General features: G+C 33.0%; 1 protein-coding gene, 1 long non-coding RNA gene and 2 other non-coding genes across 5 annotated transcripts; 1 reads left to right on the plus strand and 3 right to left on the minus strand.

The window, feature by feature from the left end:
- The first annotated feature begins 550 nt into the window (after positions 1-550).
- On the plus strand, positions 551-3,201 carry LOC121260842 (cytochrome P450 84A1-like). Of its 2 annotated transcripts, XM_041162887.1 has the most exons (3): positions 625-747; positions 837-1,656; positions 2,406-3,201. In XM_041162887.1, the coding sequence occupies exons 2-3, from the start codon at positions 886-888 to the stop codon at positions 3,027-3,029; spliced, it is 1,395 nt and encodes a 464-aa protein (XP_041018821.1). In that variant the 5' UTR covers positions 625-747; positions 837-885; the 3' UTR covers positions 3,030-3,201. The 2 variants fall into 2 exon arrangements, with proteins under 2 accessions (XP_041018820.1, XP_041018821.1); XM_041162886.1 differs by having other exon boundaries at positions 551-1,656.
- A 3,040-nt stretch (positions 3,202-6,241) lies between these two features.
- Positions 6,242-6,329, minus strand: LOC121261782. The gene has a single exon (XR_005940002.1). It is a non-coding gene; the product is annotated as a small nucleolar RNA snR60/Z15/Z230/Z193/J17 (small nucleolar RNA).
- A 92-nt stretch (positions 6,330-6,421) lies between these two features.
- On the minus strand, positions 6,422-6,504 carry LOC121261727. Its single transcript, XR_005939955.1, has one exon. It is a non-coding gene; the product is annotated as a small nucleolar RNA U83 (small nucleolar RNA).
- A 1,606-nt stretch (positions 6,505-8,110) lies between these two features.
- On the minus strand, positions 8,111-13,834 carry LOC121259007. The gene is made up of 5 exons (XR_005939498.1): positions 13,421-13,834; positions 12,702-12,822; positions 9,426-10,109; positions 8,440-8,491; positions 8,111-8,281 (listed from the first exon to the last, which is right to left on the minus strand). It is a non-coding gene; the product is annotated as an uncharacterized LOC121259007 (long non-coding RNA).
- Between the last annotated feature and the right edge of the window lie 8,448 nt (positions 13,835-22,282).

A 22,282-nucleotide genomic window follows, 5' to 3' on the forward strand; every position in this document is an offset into this window, starting at 1 on the left:
AACCATCAATATTTAAAAGGTGATTAATATATACATAATATCCCAATCACTATTTAATATAGAATAATAATAATAATAATAAATAGAGATTAAAGGATACTGAAGGATCAACGTATTAAAAAATAAAAAATGTTAGTACGTCGTCGTCTGAATTTATCCCTCATTAATTTAGACCATTCATGTAATTCTTTTACGTAACATATTATACAAAATCGTATCTACTAAAATATTTCTCTTCGGAATACAATTCTCGGTAGATGATATTGCTAATCATCTTGCACGCATCGCTGGGATTACTTGAGCAGTACTACATGCATGATGTGTGGACATGCATCTTCCGAGTGTACAGGAAGACAAATTGCCAACCCGGCCCTGTCGTCAATGCATGGTCGGTCATGTGTGAAATCCAAATTAATTTCTTTGCTTAATTTCCTGTGAATCGGTCCTTATATATGGTTTACTGGCCGGGTTGTCAATTTCCAGAACAATATAAATAAATGATTAGTTTAATACAAATTTTATATTGGGACCAAGTATTCATATTTAAGAGTAACAGCAATCGTGACAATTTACACAGTTTTTTTTTTTTTTTGAAAAAACAAAAGCGGTTCCTTGCTCGCAGGAGCTACATAAACTAGTATATAAAGCCTCATAATATCTCCTTCCAACCTAGCAACACTTAAAGAGTTGCATTCTCTAAGCTGCCTAGCTCGCATGTGCAGATCAGCCATGGATTCTCTCTTACAAGTTGGTTTGGGATCTTTGCCCCTGACTGTCTTCCTTATGATCATCATCCCCTTGCTGTTCTTGTTGAGTCTGGTTTTTCTTGTCCGCAGAAAGTTGCCATATCCGCCGGGGCCTAAAGGGTTGCCGATCGTCGGCAACATGGGGTTGATGGACCAGTTAACGCACCGGGGCCTGGCCAAATTGGCGAAGCAATACGGTGGAATCTTTCACCTCCGGATAGGGTACTTACACATGGTGGCCGTGTCGAGCCCCGAGGTGGCGCGCCAGGTCCTTCAGGTTCAGGACAGCATCTTCTCCAATCGTCCTGCCACCGTAGCCATCAAGTACCTCACCTATGACCGTGCAGACATGGCCTTTGCTCACTACGGTACCTTCTGGCGACAGATGCGGAAGCTCTGCGTCATGAAGCTCTTCAGCCGCAAAAGGGCGGAGTCGTGGGATTCCGTGCGAGAGGAGGTCGACGCGACTGTGCGTGCCGTGGCATCCAACACCGGCAAGCCGGTGAACATCGGGGAGATGGTATTTGAACTGACAAAGAATATAATCTATCGGGCAGCGTTCGGGACGCTGTCGCACGAAGGACAGGAGGAGTTCATTGGGATTCTGCAGGAGTTCTCCAAGTTATTTGGAGCTTTCAATATCGCGGATTTCATTCCTTGGCTGAGATGGGTTGATCCGCAGGGACTCAATGCCCGGCTGGCTAAGGCTCGTCACTCACTGGACGGGTTCATCGACAACATCATCGACGATCACTTGGAGAAGAAGAAGAACAAGAAAACGGTTGCTTCGGTCTGTGAGGAAACTGATATGGTGGACGATATGCTAGCTTTTTACAGCGAGGAAGGAAAAGTTGGCGAGTCCGATGACTCCATCACACTCTCCAAAGATAACATCAAAGCCATCATCATGGTAAGATAAATTTAGATCATCCTAATAATTTATTAATTAGGTTTAACCAGTGGTTTTTTTTAACTCTATTTAGTCTATTAAACTATTATTTTCTACTTGAATTAATCAATCAACATCTTCAAGTGGAATAGATACAAGTGACATGAGCTCTACATCATTTATACCGACAGCTATACATATTAGGTACAGTCTATCTCATGAGTCTTTCAACTCTTTCCTACTCGAGACCTAAGTTAATTGGAGCAATAACTTAAAATTATCTTTGAATGAATAAATTAGATAATATATGGTAATCCTAATCATGGGTTATTACCATTGGATAAATACAAACAAGATCTCATACCTTAAGTGGGAAATAGATTTGAAATCTGAGCGCAATACATTTACCGATTCAAGATTTAATATTTTTTGAAAATTAGGTGAGCAATACATGATAAATGTTTAATAAATCATTTTTATTTGTCTATTTATTCCCCGCTTAAGATTATTAAATTTGAGCAAAAGTTTTGAAATAAATATTTTTTCTAGCACGAAAAGCCTTTGCATGTGACAATTGAGTAACTAATCGATCAATCAAGGGATCAGAGCTTCTTTCCTCAACAAACATGATGAGATAAATTATTGTTCATCCAAAATAATACACGACATAATATTAGTCATGAACTCATTTTAAACGATCAAAGAAAATTCTGTAACTCACAATAATTTGTTCTAAATTAACAATATATAGCTATATGTGTAATATGCAGGATGTGATGTTTGGTGGGACGGAGACCGTGGCGTCAGCGATAGAGTGGGCCATGGCGGAGCTGATGAAAAGTCCAGAGGATCTCAAGAAGGTCCAACAAGAGCTCGCTGACGTTGTGGGTTTGGATCGCCGAGTCGAAGAGAGCGACTTCGAGAAGCTAACCTACCTAAAATGCTCTCTCAAGGAGACTTTACGCCTCCACCCACCGATTCCCCTGCTCCTACACGAGACCGCTGAGGAGGCCGAGGTATCCGGCTACAGAATTCCGGCGAAGTCGCGTGTGATGATCAATGCGTGGGCGATTGGCAGGGATCGGAATTCTTGGGAGGACCCTGAGGCCTTCAAGCCCTCAAGATTCCTAAGAGAGGGCGTGCCAGACTTTAAAGGCAGTAATTTTGAGTTTATTCCGTTCGGTTCAGGTCGGAGGTCCTGCCCCGGGATGCAGCTCGGGCTATATGCGCTGGACTTGGCTGTGGCTCACCTCCTCCATTGTTTCACGTGGGAGTTGCCAGACGGGATGAAGCCCAATGAACTCGACATGAACGACATGTTCGGACTCACTGCACCTAGGGCGAGTCGACTCATCGCCATACCGAGTAAACGTGTGGTGTGTCCACTTGTTTGAGCAAAAGGAGATCTGTGGTTTTGGAATTTGGGTTTTATACCAAAGGAATTAGTACTAGGGGTAAGGAAAATGAATTTTCCTATTCAACAATTGTCAGCATTCAGAAAAAAAAATTAAAAAAAATAAAATAATATATAGTATAACGTTGCAAAAATTAAAAAGTCGCGGATTATGAATTGTGTGGCCTTCTAATTACTTCTTTATCTTTTCTTTTATTTTGTTTTGCTAGTAATTATATTTGGCAGGTGGCGATAAAATAATAAAAATGTATGAAAATTGGTTCTTTTGGATGTCGAAGAATTACGTAAATAGTTATAAAATAATTTAAATTAATATATTTTATTAATTTTGGAAAAGAAAATTATATATATTATATTATCACCTTCTTCTCATTCTGCTATGAAAAATGTAGAGTATTTATCACTAATAAAAGATTATTTATTAGATATTTTTTATTATCTAATAATGATAAATATTTCATATCTTTTTATTTATTTAGAAGAGGCGATTTCAACTCCATACCTCTATTTTGGAGGGTGGAGATTATGCTAAGCAGGCCACTGATTTTTGGTATGTCATTCTTTATATAGTGAGATAAAAGTATATGTATAGCACTACTCTTTAGAAAATAAGAAAAAAATTGAATTAAAATATATAAATTTAAAAAATTATATGTTTGTTACTAAGTTTGAAAAGTAATAATTTTTATGGTTTATTTTGAAATTTATAAAATTGTAATAATTAATTAATGATTAGATGAAAAAGTTAAAAATTTAAAATTATAAAATATTTTTTATTTGAGTAATATTTAAAAAGAAAATAGTGTGAGGTTTTAAGAAATTAGAATTTCTTTATCTCACCTCGCTGCCCCAACGTACACAAAATAACTTTGAAATCTTCTCCAAGGTAGATAAAGATCACCGCCTTTGATCATTAGGATTATATTTTCATTAATTTTACCCGTCTTACTTTATGCTGCTATTAACCCTCAAATCAATGTGATCAAAAGCTAAAATAAAACTAAATTCAAACTAATATTTATTACAATTTACATCGGTATGGGAGACTTGTTGTGAACCTTATTATGGGGCACGAAAGGATCTTGCTACAATGACTGAATAAATGTTATTAATCGTCGCTAGTTTTTATATTTAAAAATAAATAAATAAATCTATTTATCATTTTTTTTCTCATCATCTTATTATGTATCATCAAATGATAAATTTATAAGAGAAATATAATAAATAATATACAATCATCTAATGTCATATTATAGGATGATGAGAAGATGATGAATAATATTATTTCTAAAAAAACATAAAAATGGTCTGAATTTTCCTCTCCCAAAACTTAATGAGTATTGATACACAATATATTTTTATAATGTTATAAGATGATAATATTTTTATAAAATAATTCTATTTTTATTAAGTGTTTTACAAAATTTACCTCTTATTTAATATATTATTATGAAATATTTTGTAAAAAATGTTATGTATAAATTATTTTCCAACTAAAAAAGTACCCGTTTGATCCTGCATTTGTCTATTGATTATAAAGCTCCCATTTAATACACCACGTGGCTCTTTCGAAATACATGAAGAAAAAATCAGACCTGTCGGCCCCTTTTTAGTACCAAATCTATCGGTATTTTTTTTAGTAAGGATTTAGAAAGCAAGTTGAATTGATAAAGGATGAGATAAAAGTTATAAATTAAATAAATTATTATTATAATATAATTTTTAATAATATTTTTATTTTAAGATTTAAAGAAGTTAAATTATTTATTATATTTTATTTAAAAATTTAAAATAATTACAATAATTAAATAAAATAAATTGAGAATATTTTTAATTCCAAACAAACAAGGCCGAAACCCTATCGGCATTTATTAGTACTCTACTACTCTTTGGGTAGCTGGGAGTTGGGATTTGAAATTGGTACAAACACTGCCTACTTATTGTTTTTATTGTTGGGACCTCGAGCACCAAACTTGCCTTGTCAGTATTAATGGTGTGCTAGGAACCTCCTAGATGTTTTGCTTGATAGAACACAGATAGGACCGCGCACTAGCGAAAATCCATGTTATTATGTTAGAAAAATGAAAAAGTTTATACATCCTTCTTATCATTCTATTTTTATTTTATTAAATATGATGTGATATATTTATTATTATTAAATAATTATTTATTATATATTTTTTTATTATTTAATATTATTAAATATATTACATACTATTTAATATAATTAAAATAGGATGAATATAATTTATAATATTACTCTAAAAAAATGCTACTTAACCTCCTTAGAGTATTGGCAATGACCTAATCATTATCAAGTCTAAAATTTGACTAGAATCTTAAATTTTAGCTATAGTATTAACTTTTGACTAGTTGAGTCCACATTAAACTAACTATCTTAAAGTAAAAATAATAATATAATATTATATATTTTAATATTATTTTACAAATTTTTTTTTTTTATATTTTACAAATACACTTCATATATTAATTAATAATTTATATTTTACTTAAAATTATTGTTTCCTCAACCTATTTCTTATGCAATATGCCTAAAATTGCAAGTGTAATCAAAAGAAATCAAAACAAAGAGTCACAGAGTTGACAAATTCAGTCAAAACATTTTCCTCTTCACTCAGTTTTTATGAACCTGATAAGATTTAATACGATAAAAAGAAAAATAGCATTAGCAAACATTTTGTTATGAATAACGCAATAGTAGAGCATTATAAAACGTGTTGAAGGAAATCATCTACATTAACCATACCTAGCTAGTGCTTTATAGAAGCTGTAAAGAATAAGACTGATGTCAACCAAACAAAACAAAGGCAGAGAATCCCTCATATGAGCATGATGCATCATCAAATCCATCTATAACAAGAATAGGGTTGTTTTCAGGGGAAGAGAAGAGTGAAAGGAGAATTTGGCCTCATAGAGAAGATTAGTCTGTCAACAAAAAATGATTCAGACATATGCTTGTCTAAATTGGTAAATAATCATTGGCCAATCCACAGCACATCCAGAACAAAACAAAAGGGTACACAAATAAAACAATGATTCCTATACATCCAATAGGATTGGAGGTATCATATGAACACAATTATTTTCACAACCAAGAGAAACCTTACCGTATAAAATGGAATGTTAAACGACTTTTCCCATTGGCAAAAAGACATAAACGGCAATGGAGAAATGGGTCATCAGATAGGAGCGAAAGACGTGCAATGTGATAATCACAGAGTATCATCTGAACTATGCTACTGTTCATCACACGACCCATATGCTATCCATAAAATATAAGAAACATATCAATCAACCCTCATTCAAAAGAAAACTAAAGGAAGTAATTGCAAAATTAAAAAAGAAATGCAAGGCCTCAGAACGAAGGCAGTAGGTATTAATGCAATCATGAATTGTCATACGTTGTACAAATACCGTTTGTTTCATCATTGGCTGCAATTTAATTAAACAACACTAAGATTCAGTTTATGGCAAACCGATAATTGTACAGTTGAACCACCAACATAAATAAATCTAATGAAAAGATCAGCTTTTACTCTGCAACTACAAACTAACTTCATGCATTTGAAACCAAAACTAACAAAACCCAAAATTAGATGTCTATTTATCAGTTTTCCCAGCAACCATACAGCAGACCTCAGAGAGTTGGGTTTCCACCATTGCTGTCTCCTTTTTGTGATTATGCACAATGAATCATGTTTCAGTGTGCATGTCCCTCATGTACTCGGTGTTGTGATGAAATATATACTTCAGCCATCTCTTTAGCCTCGTTCTCTCAGCCATTCACCCAAACATTAAATCTACTTAGATTGTTGGAGAATTGGAAGGAAACTATTCCCCAACAAATCAAAACCAAAATCGACATGAAATCAAAACCAGAATCAAGAAAGTCATAGAAATCGACACATCTCCAACAAACCAGAATGCATATAGAAAGAAAAGAAGAACCCATGGACTATGAGTAATCAAAGTTTTGCAGCCTATTTTTTTTTTTTTATTATTATTATGAGAAAGATAAGGCAAGGCCATCTAGCCCATCCCTTTACTAATTTGGATTTGGAAAGCACCATGAAACTTCACTATTTTTTTGTGTTTTCTTGACAAACCAAGCAGGAGCATTATTTCCAACAAAATGCATACAATTAAAACAAAACCCACAAATTAAAAGCACAAAATAAGAAGAAGGAACAGAGAGAAGGGCAAAAAATGAAAAAGAAATCAGAGAGAAGAGGGAGAGAAGAGCAAGGAAGAGGGACTTACATTGGAGAGAACGAAGCGACGGCAACTGCTGGAGAAGGCGACCGCTGGAGAGAAGGGGACACTTGCGGGCTGGAGAAGAGCGACGTCTCAGCAAGAATGGGGCTAAAAGATTATGGCTTGCGGGTTAAAGAAGAAAAGGGAGATTATGGCTTGCGGATTGAAGAAGAAAATGGCAAACAAGAGAAGGGAGTTTCGGGAGAAAAAAGGCGAAGACAGAGTTTTGAGAGAAAAAAAATCAAGATAGATGAAATGAGGGTTTTAGGATGAAGAAGAATACAACCGAGGGAAAGAAAGAGCAGGAGGCAGAAATGATAAAAAAATACTTTGGCCTGTGTACAGTTCCTCGCCAAGTATAGAGAGCTGCTAATATTTACTGTAGCAGAAATGTAAAATTTATGAAGTTTAGCTAGACCAATGCTGGAGTTTTTTCTCATATTTCTTTCTAATTTGAACTTACATTGGCTAATGGCTAGGCCATTACCAATGCTCTTAAAGTTAGCATTCGAGTATTTTTAATTTTTTAATTTTTTATTTAATAATTATAGAAGTGACTAAGAAGATGTATATATTTTTTTTTAACTTTTTTTTAATGATTAAAGTTGTTCAAAAATATTAAAAAGAAAATAGAAAAATAAAAGAATAAAAAATTTGAACTAGTGGTACATCCAACGATAAATGCTAGGCAGCCCGCTAGCGCACCGATGACCGACCTACTCTTGTATGTAGCCTACAAAATAAAAAAAATGAAACTTTATTTTGAAACATGTGGCACACAGTAGCTTACAAAATGCCATGATCTGTTCATCTATAATTTAGGGTCAAAGACACGAGACGTTATGATTACATTGCCTGTACGACTATAACTCAAACAATGGGAAGTCCTGGTTGCATAAAAAGAAGTCCAGGTCGCATTGCCTACTGCTCAGGATAAGGCATTGTTCGATGATCAAGCTGAAATTGAGTATATGAATCCTTGTCCTCCCATCAGCATATGTGTAACCAATTTCCACACATTCTCTAAATCACAAATACGCCTCCAAAATATTTAAAGAGATGCTAAAAATTTGTATGGCACTATTAAAGTAGAAGGCTGGGAAACAAAGCAATACCTGATTTTGATGAATTCCACAAGGACGACCTAATTCAGTCCAGACAGACATCCTGCAGGAAACAGGAACTACGAAATTAGTGGTCACAACAATGTGCCAATATTACTCATTATAACACCACACCACAAACTAGTTATAGAATGACAAAGAAGTAAATGATACACAAAGTAAAAATAATAGACTACTAGAAACTTAATAAAATATCTCTGCTCATTTATGGATCCAATAAAAATAAGAGATTAAAAAATGTATAAAAAACTAATTTAATTTAAAAAAACTACTAGAATTAAGAAATACCAAATTATGTCGAAATCATTCTATCAAATGGACCATGTTCTTATTTCTAAAATATTCCCAGAATTCTTTAGGTAAGGCTTTGAGTGTCAAGTTGATAGTAATTTATTTTTTTCTCTGCAGGAATAATTATGTCTTTATATTGGTGTATATAGGTGTGTGGGGTGAGTGGGTGGTGTGTGAGTGTAGGGGTGTGTATACGTGTTACGGAAAGAAAGAAAGACCACCATAATTATACTCCATCATGAAGCATCACATCTAAGATTCCACATAACATTAAACGATGCGCACCAAGACAGAAGCAAGGTGTCAAAACATTTTCCAAGTAATAAATGAGCAAGAAAGTATTCACCAGAAAATCCAGGAAAAGAAACACCAAAAAGGACACTGATGCTTATCATTTCTTACTTGTGGAGATGCACCAAAAGGAATATGCTGGCCACCCATGGTGAAGTATATTTCTTCTCCAAGCTGAACAAATTCCAACAGAATTAAATTAGATGCAAGAATCACACTGACAATGGGCCAGTACTAAAACAATCAGATGCAAAAGCCAGCAAAAGCAAAGTGTTACTTCCATGGTTTTAGTTCTCCACAGAGTTCTCAGAAAACTCAACAGTAATAAAACAAGACCCAAAGATAATGACAATTCAATCAAAACATAATGCGGGAAAATAAGGATAAAGTCAAACCTTAACATGCACTTCCTCCATGTAAAGGCTGCCAACAGGTAAGGAAGGAGCAGAAGCCTTGTCCATTAAGGATCCTACACAAACTTTCTTCTCCGTAGAACCATCATATATGGAGACATGACATGTCACTGGTGTGGTACCATCCGGAAACTCGAATGGCAATTCCACTTCCATGACAGAAAGGAGTGAAATCAAGTTATCAGAACTTCAAAATTCTCTAAAAAATGATATCTAAGTTGGAAAATACTGACTGAAAAAAAAAGTTGGAAAACACTGAAACAATACCCTCCCTACCATGGCAGCAATCTGTATACTGGCTAGGAATTCAAAAAGCAAAGGACAGGCCCTGCAAAATACACACATAAGAAACCCAAGCATGAAAGTCAAAGATATATTTTGAAAAGAACAAAATTTATGACAAAATTATGTATTTTGTGTACACACTGGTAAAATAGTGTAAACACTTCTTTCTTTGTCATAAATTCCGGGAAAGGTTGGCCCAAAAAGTGCATATACAGCTACAAAAGTAGCTAGCGTGGATGGTCCCCTAAGAAAAAAAAATGCATGTCATAAATTAACAACAAAAAAATCATAAAACTGAAGCTTGAAAACTCACCCAATCAAAGAAGTTGCATAGCGCATTTGAAGCCATTTTACATCAAAAATCTCAATAAGTCGTAGTCTCTAACAGAGAATTCAATGTTACATTAATCAAAATGGCTGATGATTTAATCATATACATATAGTTTGTAATGATAACCAACAAATAACAGCCATCCACGGGAGAATACACCTATTAGAATATATTAGACACACAAGATACAGCACATAAATGCATATAGTATCACACAGTCAAAAAAGAGAATGGACATCGACCTATAGATTTCAGAGAACAAGGCACTATAAAAATAGAAAGTGGAAATCTGCCAACAAATTTCATAGAATACAACACCAAATGTCCACCAAAACTCAAATGAGAATGGGCCTCATAATTCATAACATAAACTGCACTAGCTGATCGAATGAGGCAAAAAAAGGAAAAAAAATCCTCACCCCCTGCAATAACTAGAAATACGAAATGACATTATTACAATAATTGATTTACTCAATCTGTGAATTGGTATGACAAAGAATATAACTGTATTATCAAATGGTTACTGGGCCAGAAGATGAGTTGCCAAGGATTCAATTTTATATACTCATATCAATAAAATATAGTAAAAGGAAAAATAAACCTCCATTTTAAAAACAAAATCTCCATCAAGGTCACCAGTTCACAATTTTAACATATTGGAGTGTGTAATTGGGCTATACCTATTTTTATTAATACAATCGTTTACTTATAAAATAAAATAAAAAAGCATATTGGAGTGATTATGCATCCCGCATATAATTTCTTCAGTTGGTGCAACAAACATGAATATCATGTCCTATGTAGTTCTTCAGATTAAATCGGTAGTTTAAAAGCACAAGGTATCTAGTGGTGTACAAAGAGGAACCTCTAGTTTGATAAGTCAAAAAGGCGAAGCTTAGTTCCATGATTTAGCCATAAAACTCAATCTGTGCATCACACAAGCTCTTGCAACATTTGTGTAAAGAGCATTGATCTTTCGAAGCATGAGTGACTAAAACTACTAAAATAATCATATCAGTAGGCACAACGTGTAATTTTTGAAGTTTTATCATCCCTTCGAGTAACTGGTAATAAAGGAACCCTCCAGATACATGTTCAAAATGCAGCGCGAGCAGGAAAGCTAACAAGATATGAAAATATACGAAAGTAATACCTGGGACCAAGGATCAAAACGAAGATGAAAACTATGATCTGGAAAGCTGATAACAATATCCAATTTCAATGGCTCCTGCATAAACAGATTCAATAAGAGGTTCTTACAATGAACCAAGTACATGAGACACCTCTAGGTGACAAACGGTACTAGAAAGGGCCTCCTCCATGAAAAAGGGCAATCGAGAGGAAGAGAGGAACACGCGAGACCAACGGTAACAGATTTGGGGTTCGCTCAATTGGGGATGTACATAGTTCTCCAAATATGAAAAATGATTATAAATCTCCTAAAACAAATCTCTAATTTAGAGAGTGGGATGGGAGGCTCCTTTTCAACCTCTCCTAAATTTGATCTCTAAATTTTAGGAATAACAGTAATTTAGGCATCCGAATAGGATGCTCTTAATAGTAATTTTTGCTACACAAGTAGAGTCGACGCTGCTGCTTCCACGTGTGAGCTCCAAGTGCTTCCCAACTACGTGATCCAACGGCTAGGGGTTACACCCCGAATACTATTACGAGGATAAGATTGGTCGTCAACCTACGAAACGAGGACAAGCCTATTCCCCCTCCCCCTTTCTCTCTCTTGTCTACAAAATCTATTTTTGGCAGTCCCTCTCTCGAACTTGGATTGGATTGGAGGTATTTCCTTTCAAAATTCAAATTTATAGTCCCCTACGTAAGAATACATTTGGTTCTCCGCATCTTTCTTTCTTATTCTCCACTTGGTTTCCAAGAAAAGTTGTTAAATGAAGAATAGAAACTGTTTTTTAGAATCTTACATGTTTGCTCTTTGTTTTTCATGTTACTTTCCTACAAATCTCATTCTTAGCCCTAGTAATTACATTACTCTCCCTCTCTTCTTTTTGGTGCTATTAAAGCCTCTTTAGTTTCTGAAATTGCAAGCAAAGAAAATGATATCAAGTTAAGTGATTTTTGTTGCTTTGCATTCCCAGAATATGTGAAAAAAATACCTCTGCATTGCCAAACTGTTGAACTGCACATAATTGATTATATTTCCCAATTTGCATTTTTCTTGATTGTAAAATATAGTTACGATATTGAAAATAATGGAAATAGTATTAGATGATAGTTTATTCATTTCTTATCTTAATGTTTGACTGTTAGAAAATATAACGCATACTTATTATAGGTTAGAATATTAGAAAGATAAGGTATGCCATCGAAGCACGACTATAACATCAGCCATGAACTACATCTTGAAAAATGTATCTCACTCATTTGTTTCAAAAGCAAAGACGCAAAAAGTATTTTACCTATATTGGTTATTTGCATGTTTTTGCATTCATCAATTTAGTTAATTTGGCTTGAAATGAGTTATTTAAATTTGAAGATTATATGTGATCACTATTTCGATATTTCTTTCTATTAAATTGAAACTTCCTACAATCGTGTCTATTTGTTTCTGTAGATCGAAATGATTCAACAATCCAATATGTCCGAATTCAAGTCTGAATTCCAGAAGTCACAAGTATTGACGTTTTTTGAATAGTTATATGGGAATTTAAGCTTGTAGCCTTCAATTGGAGAGCCTGGCCTTCTCTTTGAGCTCTTGAATTTGGACAAATTGAATTCTTGAATCATTTCAATCTATAGAAACCGACACGATTGTAGGAAGTTTCAATTTTATAGAAGGAAATATCGAAACAATGATCACACAAAATCTTTAAATTTAAATACATCATTTCAAGCCAAATTGACGAATGCAAAAATATGCATATGAGTTAACCAACACAGATAAAGTATCTTCTGCATCTCTGCCTTTAAAACAAATGAGTGAGACACATTTTCCAAACTGTCGTTCATAGCTACTATTATAACCTCAGCCTACTTCAACGACACACCTTGTCCCTCTAATCTCATAACCTATAATAAGTATGTGACATATGTTCTAACAGTCAAACATTAAGGTAAAAAATAAATGAACTGTCATCCAATACCATTTCCATTATTTTCACTATCATAAATATATTTTACAACCAAAAAAATGCAAGATAGGAAATAGAATCAATTATGCACAGTTCAACAATTTGACAATGCAGAGGTTTTTTTTTTCACATATTCCAGGAATGCAAAACAACAAAAATCACTTAACTTGATATCATTTTCTTTCCTTGCAATTTCGGAAACCAAAGAGACTTTAATAGCACCAAAAACAAGAGAGAGAGAGAGAGAGTAATGTAATTACTAGGGCTAATGTGTCAACCAGAAACAACTGTTTTCCATTCGATTTCACGTGTTCAGAAATATACCTACAAACCAACTGCTTCCAAATTGCCCCCACTGCCTACAAGCCGCAACAAAAGCCATTCGGTCCAGTTTTTCGGTTTAGATGACTGATTTATACAGAAATAAAATAAATAAAAGCGGGTCAAAAAACTGTCAGCACATCAAGAATACAAATTAGTAATTATTGTACTTTATAAGTCCAATAGAGCATGCATTGTCTAGAAATTTGTTTGAAAATCTGCTTTTATTAAAACTGTGCGTGAAAACAATACAACCTATAAAGCTGCTATATGCCTATGATACATGTTCAAAGGATACACAATTGATTATATGGCAGATACATGTCAACTATTAAAATCACTGATTTATACACAATCTGCTAAAACAAAATCACCGATTTCACATAACTATTAACAAACAAAATCTGCTATAAGCCTATGATACACAATTTTATACACAATTGATTATATGGCAGATTAGTAGATTACACAGATTACATAATTTCACATTGCGAGGGTCTGTGCGTGATAAAAGTCCCCTATGTGGGTGGTATGTGGGGGTCTCAAATCGAAAAGTGTTATGAAGCCGTCGATGATAAACCCTAACAGAGAAGAGAAGAAGCGGCTGTGAGAGAAAAGGTTGAAGTGAAGAAGTGAAGTGCTCGGGTTCAAACTTCAAAGTCAATGAAGTGCAGAAACTGAACTGAAAACAACGTCGTGCTTGTAGAAAGGAAAGTCAAGTCAAACGGTGCGTTGCGATCTGAAGCAGTGTGTGTGGTCTAAGTCTGGGACGGGCTTTAATAATGTAATACACAGCGTTTGGCCTTAAAGCCGAAGGTTTTGTTTTGGTTGCACCTGCGTAAGAAGTCTATCATGTTTCTTCGGTTTCAAGAATGGAGTCTGTCAGTTTTTATTCTAGTCTTTGATGGTCAGTTTAGCAAATGTGAGAGTTACATGTCATAAGAAAATGAAAGAATAAAGGAGAATGAGTGAGGAAGAGAGATATGCATTGAGAATATTGTAACGGTGATTTTTGTAAGGAGATTTGGGAGCCCTCGAAGTACTCCCGTGGCAATACAGAATTCTTCTAGCCATTTCTTCAAACACGTTGTGTGCACTCTGACCTTCATTGTGTAGCAGCTTTCTTCCACATTTTATCATCTTCCTCATTACACCAACACTCCTTCGTCATAAACCAGTAGGTTCTTAACAAAAAGTCCCCTTCTTGGTCTCAAATCCAAGATCGAGAGAGAGACTGCCTTTCTTATCTAAGCAGAGTGTGAGAGCAAGGACTAGGTGGTATGTGGGGGTCTTAAATCGAAAAGTCCCCTTCTTGGATGTCTTTGAATATCGGGCTGAAGCTACCTTCTTCCCTGGATTTTGTAACGAAGATCATGGGGACTGCTGGGCCGCTCAACCATAGAAAGATTCCATTTACCAGACTTTAAATTTCACCCTTTTGCGATGAGAGAGAGAGAGAGAGAGATTACTGAGAGTGAGGAGAGAGAAATTTTGGAGAGAGAGGGAGAGAAAGCGTCTTGCTTTGTCACAGGCAGCGAAAGACGGTGGAAGAAAGGCAGAGTCTTGGGAGGTTTCGAGAAGCAATTAGACGCGCGAAGGATGAAAATGATTGTTTGAGGGGTCTTTCGGTCAAAAGGTTAGTGGAAAGAAGCTTGTTCGTAGCCGTTGGATCACGCAGATGGGAAGCACCTGGAGCTCACACGTGGAAGCAGCAGCACCAACTCTACTTGTGTAGCAAAAATTACTATTAAGGACATTAATACTTTCAGTTTACCCAACTACCTAATCCAACAATGATATCTCAATTGCCTAATTTTGGAACCAATTAGTTGGAATGGCTACATATCATGATGAAGTTGTCTTTCTTATACAGTATTCACAACGAAAGAAGACGAGTATTGTAAAAAATACAGACAAAACTATAAATAATATTGATTAATAGTAAAATTTAAATTTTTTTATGAAATCCATAAGTCGAACTTAAATAGTTACAAAATTTGAAATTATGAAAAAATTTTTAAAAATAAAAAAATCTAAATTATTATATGAGAAATTATACATAAATAAACAAGAATCCTATTAAAAATTTGGTCAAAATCAAAATCAGAATCACTTCCAAACTTAAAACTAAATATTTACTAACAATGCAAGAATGAACATAAATATAAGATTTTGAAAGAAAATAACTAATATTTCAAGGAAGATATTAAGATTTTCTTTGCATATTTATACAGATTCATCTTTTTAAGACAGCACTTCAATATAATCAATGTAGAATCTGGACCTAGATACCTCATATCAATTTGGATTTGCATCATTCTCACTGAGTTAAAGAGAATTCTTCATCAAATTTTAAATTTTCTTTCCTCAATCTTTTGGATGTTCAATTGGACTAATCTTTTTTTTTCCTTTGTTGTATAGTCCCATTGATTATGAAAAAACTAAAAATTAATTTAATCGGCTCGAAATAAAATAATACTGAGCATCTTATATTTCAAAATTAAGTTTCTTTCTCACATCTCAAATCCAAAAAAAAAAAAAAATTATAGGAAAATTTGAAAAAAATCCCCAACTCCAAAAAAATCAATAAAGTTAATTGTCTCAAAAGTTATTTCATGATTTTCAAATTCCAAATTTCGCCACGATTTTCTTTTTCCAAATTTTCTACATTTTTAATAAATATAGTTACCTCATCCACTAGGTTATCTTCATAAGGATAGTTATCGTTAAAAGTGTAATCTGTCTGGTTCGGTCCTGTTTTGGATAGATTTTGAGACCGAACTGGTAACACCGATTTTGCATTTTCAAAAATCGATTCCATATCGATTACTCTCTTAAACTCGTGCTTCCGGTCCGATTTTCTAGTTTTAAAAAGAGGTAATTTGTCATTAAAAAAAATCTTTTTTATAAAAAAACTATTTTAAAAAATTCTGTTCCGTTAAAAATCTGTTATAAAAAAACTGTTTATAAAAATCTGCTTTATAGAAAAATCTGTTATGTAAATGCTATAAAAAAATCGCTTTATAGAAAATGAAATAGAAAAAATCTGCTTTATATAAAATGAAATAGAAAAAACCTACTTAATTTATATTATATCATTATTTCATATAATTATTTAGTATGACTAATAAATAGTGATTTATATAGTAATTTATATATAGACTTAAAGTATATTACTAATAGTAATATTATTAGACTATTAGTATTAGGCCATAAAATGTAAATTATAATTAATATACATTATATACTAATGTATATTAGTCTAATGTACTTATCAAAAAGAATATATTAAGAATTTATTATGCTATAAAGTCTTATTAATATATATATATATATTTCATATCTAAAGTATATGATCAAATAAATGTTCATGTTTAAAATTAAAATTTTATGTTATAAATTATAATAACATTATCTTATATATAATTCTAATTTATATTATTATATATAATATTAAAAAAAATTAATTTAAAATATATAATATATCGAGTCGGTCCGGTCGGGTCTTAAAAAGCATAGAACCGAAACCGAACTGAAACTGACCCAAAATTCGACCAATTCCACCGGTGCAAGCCAATCTGGACCGATTTTTCGGTTTATCGATTAATTTTTACACCCCTAGGTATCGTAAATTGGTATAGAGTTCCACCCTATGGAAGAATGTCCATCGTCAAACACTTCTTTCTTAAAGTAGTAAATTCACTCAACATAATGCAATAAATCAATGAAACCTTCAGCTTGAAGAGTACTAGAAAATTTTGGTAAATTAACTCTAAAATCGAAGTCCCCAAGACGCTCCTCTCGACCATGGTGCTACCAAAATAGTGCACGATTGTGATATGAGTTCTCAAAACAAAAATTGGAATCGTGATCTTCCATCTTACGACCACTAATATCCTATGTTGTTAGACGTCGGTTGACTCTGCAACTTGCATTTGTAAATTCTCAATCATCACATCTTGAATGCTACGATCACGGTGAAAAACTTTCTCATTTAGAACCTACCCACGACGGCCACGACCATCGGCCATGAAAACTTATGAGATGTCACCCCAAGAAAGATGCTAAGCTCGAATGCCAACTGACGCCAGACAAAATAGAGATTATTTTATAGGTTAGTTTTAACAGATAATTCACAGAGAAGGAAGACAAGAGAATCACCCAAAATATAGAGAAAACTCTGAATAATATTGGTTAATAGTAAAATCTAAAATTATTTCATGAAACCCTTCAAATTTATCTAATTTATCAATAGTTGGACCACATTGAATTAGCCAAACCCATCATGAAACCCACAAGTCCGACTTAAATAGCAGCAAAATTCGAGATTATGATGATTTTTTCAAAAATAGAAAAATCTAAATTATTGTATGAGAAATTAATACATAAAAAACAAAAACCCTACTAAAAATTTGATCAAAATCAAAATCACTTACAAACTTGAAATTAAATATTTACTAACAAGGCATGAACAAATATAAATTTATGATTTAAGGAAAAATAACTAATTTTACCCTTACTTCAAGAAATATATTACTTTTTTCCTTCCATATTTGTACAATTTCATTTTCTTAAAATAGTATTTCAATACAATCAAAGTAGAATTTAGAATTACATATCCTATATCAGTTTGAGTTTGCATCATTTTCTCCAACAGTCACCATATTGGAGGGGTCAAGCTTGGAGACTTCTCTTTAATTTGTGGAAAATAAAACTGTCATGCACATTGCATTCCGGTTCTACATATCAAATAGGAGGGTTCTGGTCTTCCAAGGGAATTCCCAATTGTTGGCATATAGGAATTAGGACTATAGAAACTATAGTTGCAATATGGAATTCCTAATCGTTACTGCATACTTTTGTCTTTAAATACTGCATACTAAATTATTTCATTCATAAATCGAAAAAGGTATTCCTAATTGTTATCATATTTTATTTTGTCTTCTTAGATGATTCTGTAGTACGCAGTCATACAATGATCATGTAGATCTTTTTTTTTTTTTTTTTTTTTTTTTTTTTGAGTCCCACTTATGATTTTCTAGCAAAACGGCTGAGATTTTCTCATGTCAACATGCAATAATCACTTGCAATAAAAAAAAACCCAAATTACCACATGTATGCTGTAAACCAAATTAATTTTATGGAGCCAAACTATCCCTTTTTGAAGTATCACATGTATGTTGTAAACCAAATTATATTAGTATTGTAATTTTTTCACATAAGAGACCACAATTTATAGTAGTTGTATTTTATAATATTGTTGTATAATGTATTGTATAATTTGTTATGTGCATATCATTACTCATAAATTAATACCCATGCTGTGTCTTTTATGAGTCATGCTATCGCTCAACAATGATTGCTGACGTGTCGTTTAGCATAATTTTAAATTTATATTTTTTAACATATTTTAATATTTTAAAAAATAAAAAAATATATCAATATATCAAAAATTATTTTCTTAATTATTAAGTAAGTAAATAAATAAATAAATATATGGACGAATTAAAATGAAAAGACAAATTCAAACGAAATATTAGCAGTTTCCGACTTTTATTATTTCTAATGCCGTGGACGGGATGCATGTCTTTTCAAATGTCAAAATTTTCGGCCGGATTTTTGCTCTAGATTTCTGTCTCTCTCTGTGATTTTTGTCATGTTTAATTTTCAAAGCTAATTGAACAAGTAATTTCTAGTTACTTACCACAGACGTACTAATGAACTAATAATGCATGGGATCGAGCCTTGACGTTGCATGCTGATCTTCTTGTGTCTTTTCAAACACAACAACCGCCCGCAGATCCTGATCTTCTCGGGAAAATAGATTCCCAGCAAAATTAATATGACCTATTTTACAATTTCATAATATATATTTTAATTTAAACAAAAAATTCAAAAGGATATTAAAAGAATTTTAAAATTTCAATATCTTATTGAGCCATAATACTTGTATTTATTATTTCTATATTTTTTTACGTACGTAGTGTGAAACTTATGTATTGATTCTTTCTTTCAATAAATGTATTAATAGTACCAAAACATGCGTAGATAAATGAATCTATAGAGATACAGATCCAAGAAGGAATGTCCTATTATCCTATAAAACAATTCGGAGTTCTCTCAAAAAGAAAAGAAAAAAAAAATATCGGAGCACCATACGTAGATCTCATCTAGTTAACTTGGGACAGTTTCGACTTGAATCATGGTAAGAATTGCGTTAGTTTTACAAAGAAAAAAAGAAAAATGATATGGGCCGGTACCGACTACCGAGAACGGTGCCCCATTTTGAACGACACTTTATTATTATTATTATTATTATTATTATTATTATTAGTTAAGGGAGAAATTATTAGTGAATTTATATTTTTTATTATAAATTATTTAAAAATATATTTGAAAGAATAAGTAAATAGAAAAGTACATTTTGCAATATCGGTACAATATATGGATAACATTCCCTACTCTTAGTATTATCTTAAAAATTTTTTATAAAAATAAATCTATAAATTAACGTAATTTAACAATATCAATCTTTTTAAAACAATAACACTTCTCAATTATTATATACTAGTTGTTTTGTTTAGTGAACGCCGTGAACATCTTCGTATATATGCAATATGTTGAATCGTTGCTTATATTATGTACGTATAATATATAGAAAAAATTTATGTATCTCATGCTGGCCTTCTTATAAAAATACAAATGAAGTACTGGAGTAAGAATGTTCTTTATTAAAGAAAATGACATTACGAAATAAAATATATTTATAATTGTGAATTGTATTAGTATTATATAATCACTTTCAAAAAGATAAATTATTTCATTTTACAAATAAATTAACAAATGGTAATTAAATACTTTTACAAATAATTTCATTTATAAGTCACATTTCTAACTCTTTATCACCAACCAAACATAGTCACAGTCGCAGACAATGAAATAAAATTCAAGAATCATTGACAAAAATTAAAATGAACAAGCTGTCAAGTAGAGTTTAGCTTACAACATTTTAAACATTTTTTAAACAAGTTGTCAAAAATTATTGTAAATACAACTATACAAGTTACATTACAATTTGTAAATACAAGAATCATTGTAATCTGTCCAGCGTCAAAACAAATCCCACATACTAATTGTAAATAAAAATATCTACTCGAAAAACCAGAACTCGAGCCTATTTTGAAAATATAGATTTCACAATTTCACAAGCTCAGATATGAGATACCAGATTTCAAAAACCTAAATCTCTGATACCAGATTTCAAACTAATATCTATGAAATCAAATAAGTGCAATGAAACAAAATACCATAGAAAAAATAGAAAATCAGAAACAAGGAAAAATCCCAAAAAATAAAAGCTTAAACCCTAAAAATATTATTACAATTTTACATACCGTCGAAATGGGAGAGACGACTGCTTGAGGGGAGGGCTGAGAGACAACCGAGAGAGGGCTGTCGTCGTCGTTGCGTGAGAGAGGGTTGCGGCTGCTGAGGGAAGGGCTAAGAGGCAGAAAAGGGTTAAAACTACTGAGGAGAAGGATTGAAGTCTGAAGGAGATCAATGAAGGCACGGAAGAAAAGTCATGAAATGGAATGGGGGGAGGGGACTCAGGAGAAAACCTAAGGTTGTGAATGAAACGACGTCATTTCTCCTAGCCCAAAAACGACGCCGTTTCAATTAAATGAACCTGAGCAGTTTTTTGGTAAAACGATGCAGTTTTGGCATCTTCTACAACTGGGCTTCAATTTATTTTTGGACTTTTTGGCCCGTTGAGGTGGGTTTTCACCTGCTGGGCTTTTTTGGCCTACTGCCCATCGGGCATTTTGTTTAATAATAATACTTATGTAATATAGTAATTATATTAATATATATACATATAGTATACTATGATATATATATATATATATATATATATTAGTAACACTAATACTATTAGTCTATTAGTATATAGTAATAGTTATTAACTTATTTACTATAACCAATAATGCACTAGTACTCGGGGGGGTAGCAAATGCACAATGGCTGAAGTGTTTTAAAGGGGTTGAGGTGGAGGTATTAACAGGGAGATGTTCTGACCATTGGCCACTTTTCTTATCTATGAGGGAACCTTCCACCCAAAGTAGGAAAAAACACTTCCTATTCAGATTTGAAGCTAGCTGGATGAGAGAGGAGGAGTGTGAGAGCTTAATCGAGAAGGAGTGGTCTGGGCACAGGCCATCAATAGATCCCATTAAAAGAGTCCAGGGGTTGCTGAAGTGTTGTAGTGGGGCTCTCTCGGGATGGAGTAGGAGCATGAAGATAATATGACTATTATGGCTTTGTGGAGAGCGGTGGAGCTTTGCTTAGAGCTAAATATTTCAAATGTGATTTTTGAAGGGGATGCCTAGGTAGTGACAAAGGTAGTGAGTAGTGGGGAGGAGGATTGTTTGTGGTATGGAAGCTTAGTAGAAGATTTCAGAAGTTGTTTCAAAACAAGGAACTGGTGGAAGATTCAACATATTTTTAGAGAGGGGAACAAAGTGGCTCATAGTTTGGCAAAATATGCTCTTTCTAAGGTTGATGAATTTGTTTGGATTAAGGAATGTCCAATGGAAGTATATAGAGAATATTCATATGACAAACTCTGTAAAGATAGTTATACTTGATGAATGAGAATATACAACACGTTTATAGTAAAAATAATAATAATAAATAATGTACTAGTACTATAACTAATAACTATACTAGTAGTAAACTGTGTTTGGATGTTGAACTGAGTTGAGTTGAATTGAGATAATAAAATATTGCTAGAATATTATTTT

The sequence above is a fragment of the Juglans microcarpa x Juglans regia genome, chromosome 4D, assembly GCF_004785595.1.
Source record: "Juglans microcarpa x Juglans regia isolate MS1-56 chromosome 4D, Jm3101_v1.0, whole genome shotgun sequence".
Taxonomy (NCBI): Eukaryota; Viridiplantae; Streptophyta; class Magnoliopsida; order Fagales; family Juglandaceae; genus Juglans; species Juglans microcarpa x Juglans regia.

Coding starts and splice junctions, on each gene's coding strand:
- LOC121260842 (XM_041162886.1), top strand. CDS start 715: ATGTGCAGATCAGCCATGGATTCTCTCTTACAAGTTGGTTTGGGATCT. Junction 1,657..2,405: donor ACATCAAAGCCATCATCATG/GTAAGATAAATT, acceptor TGTAATATGCAG/GATGTGATGTTTGGTGGGAC.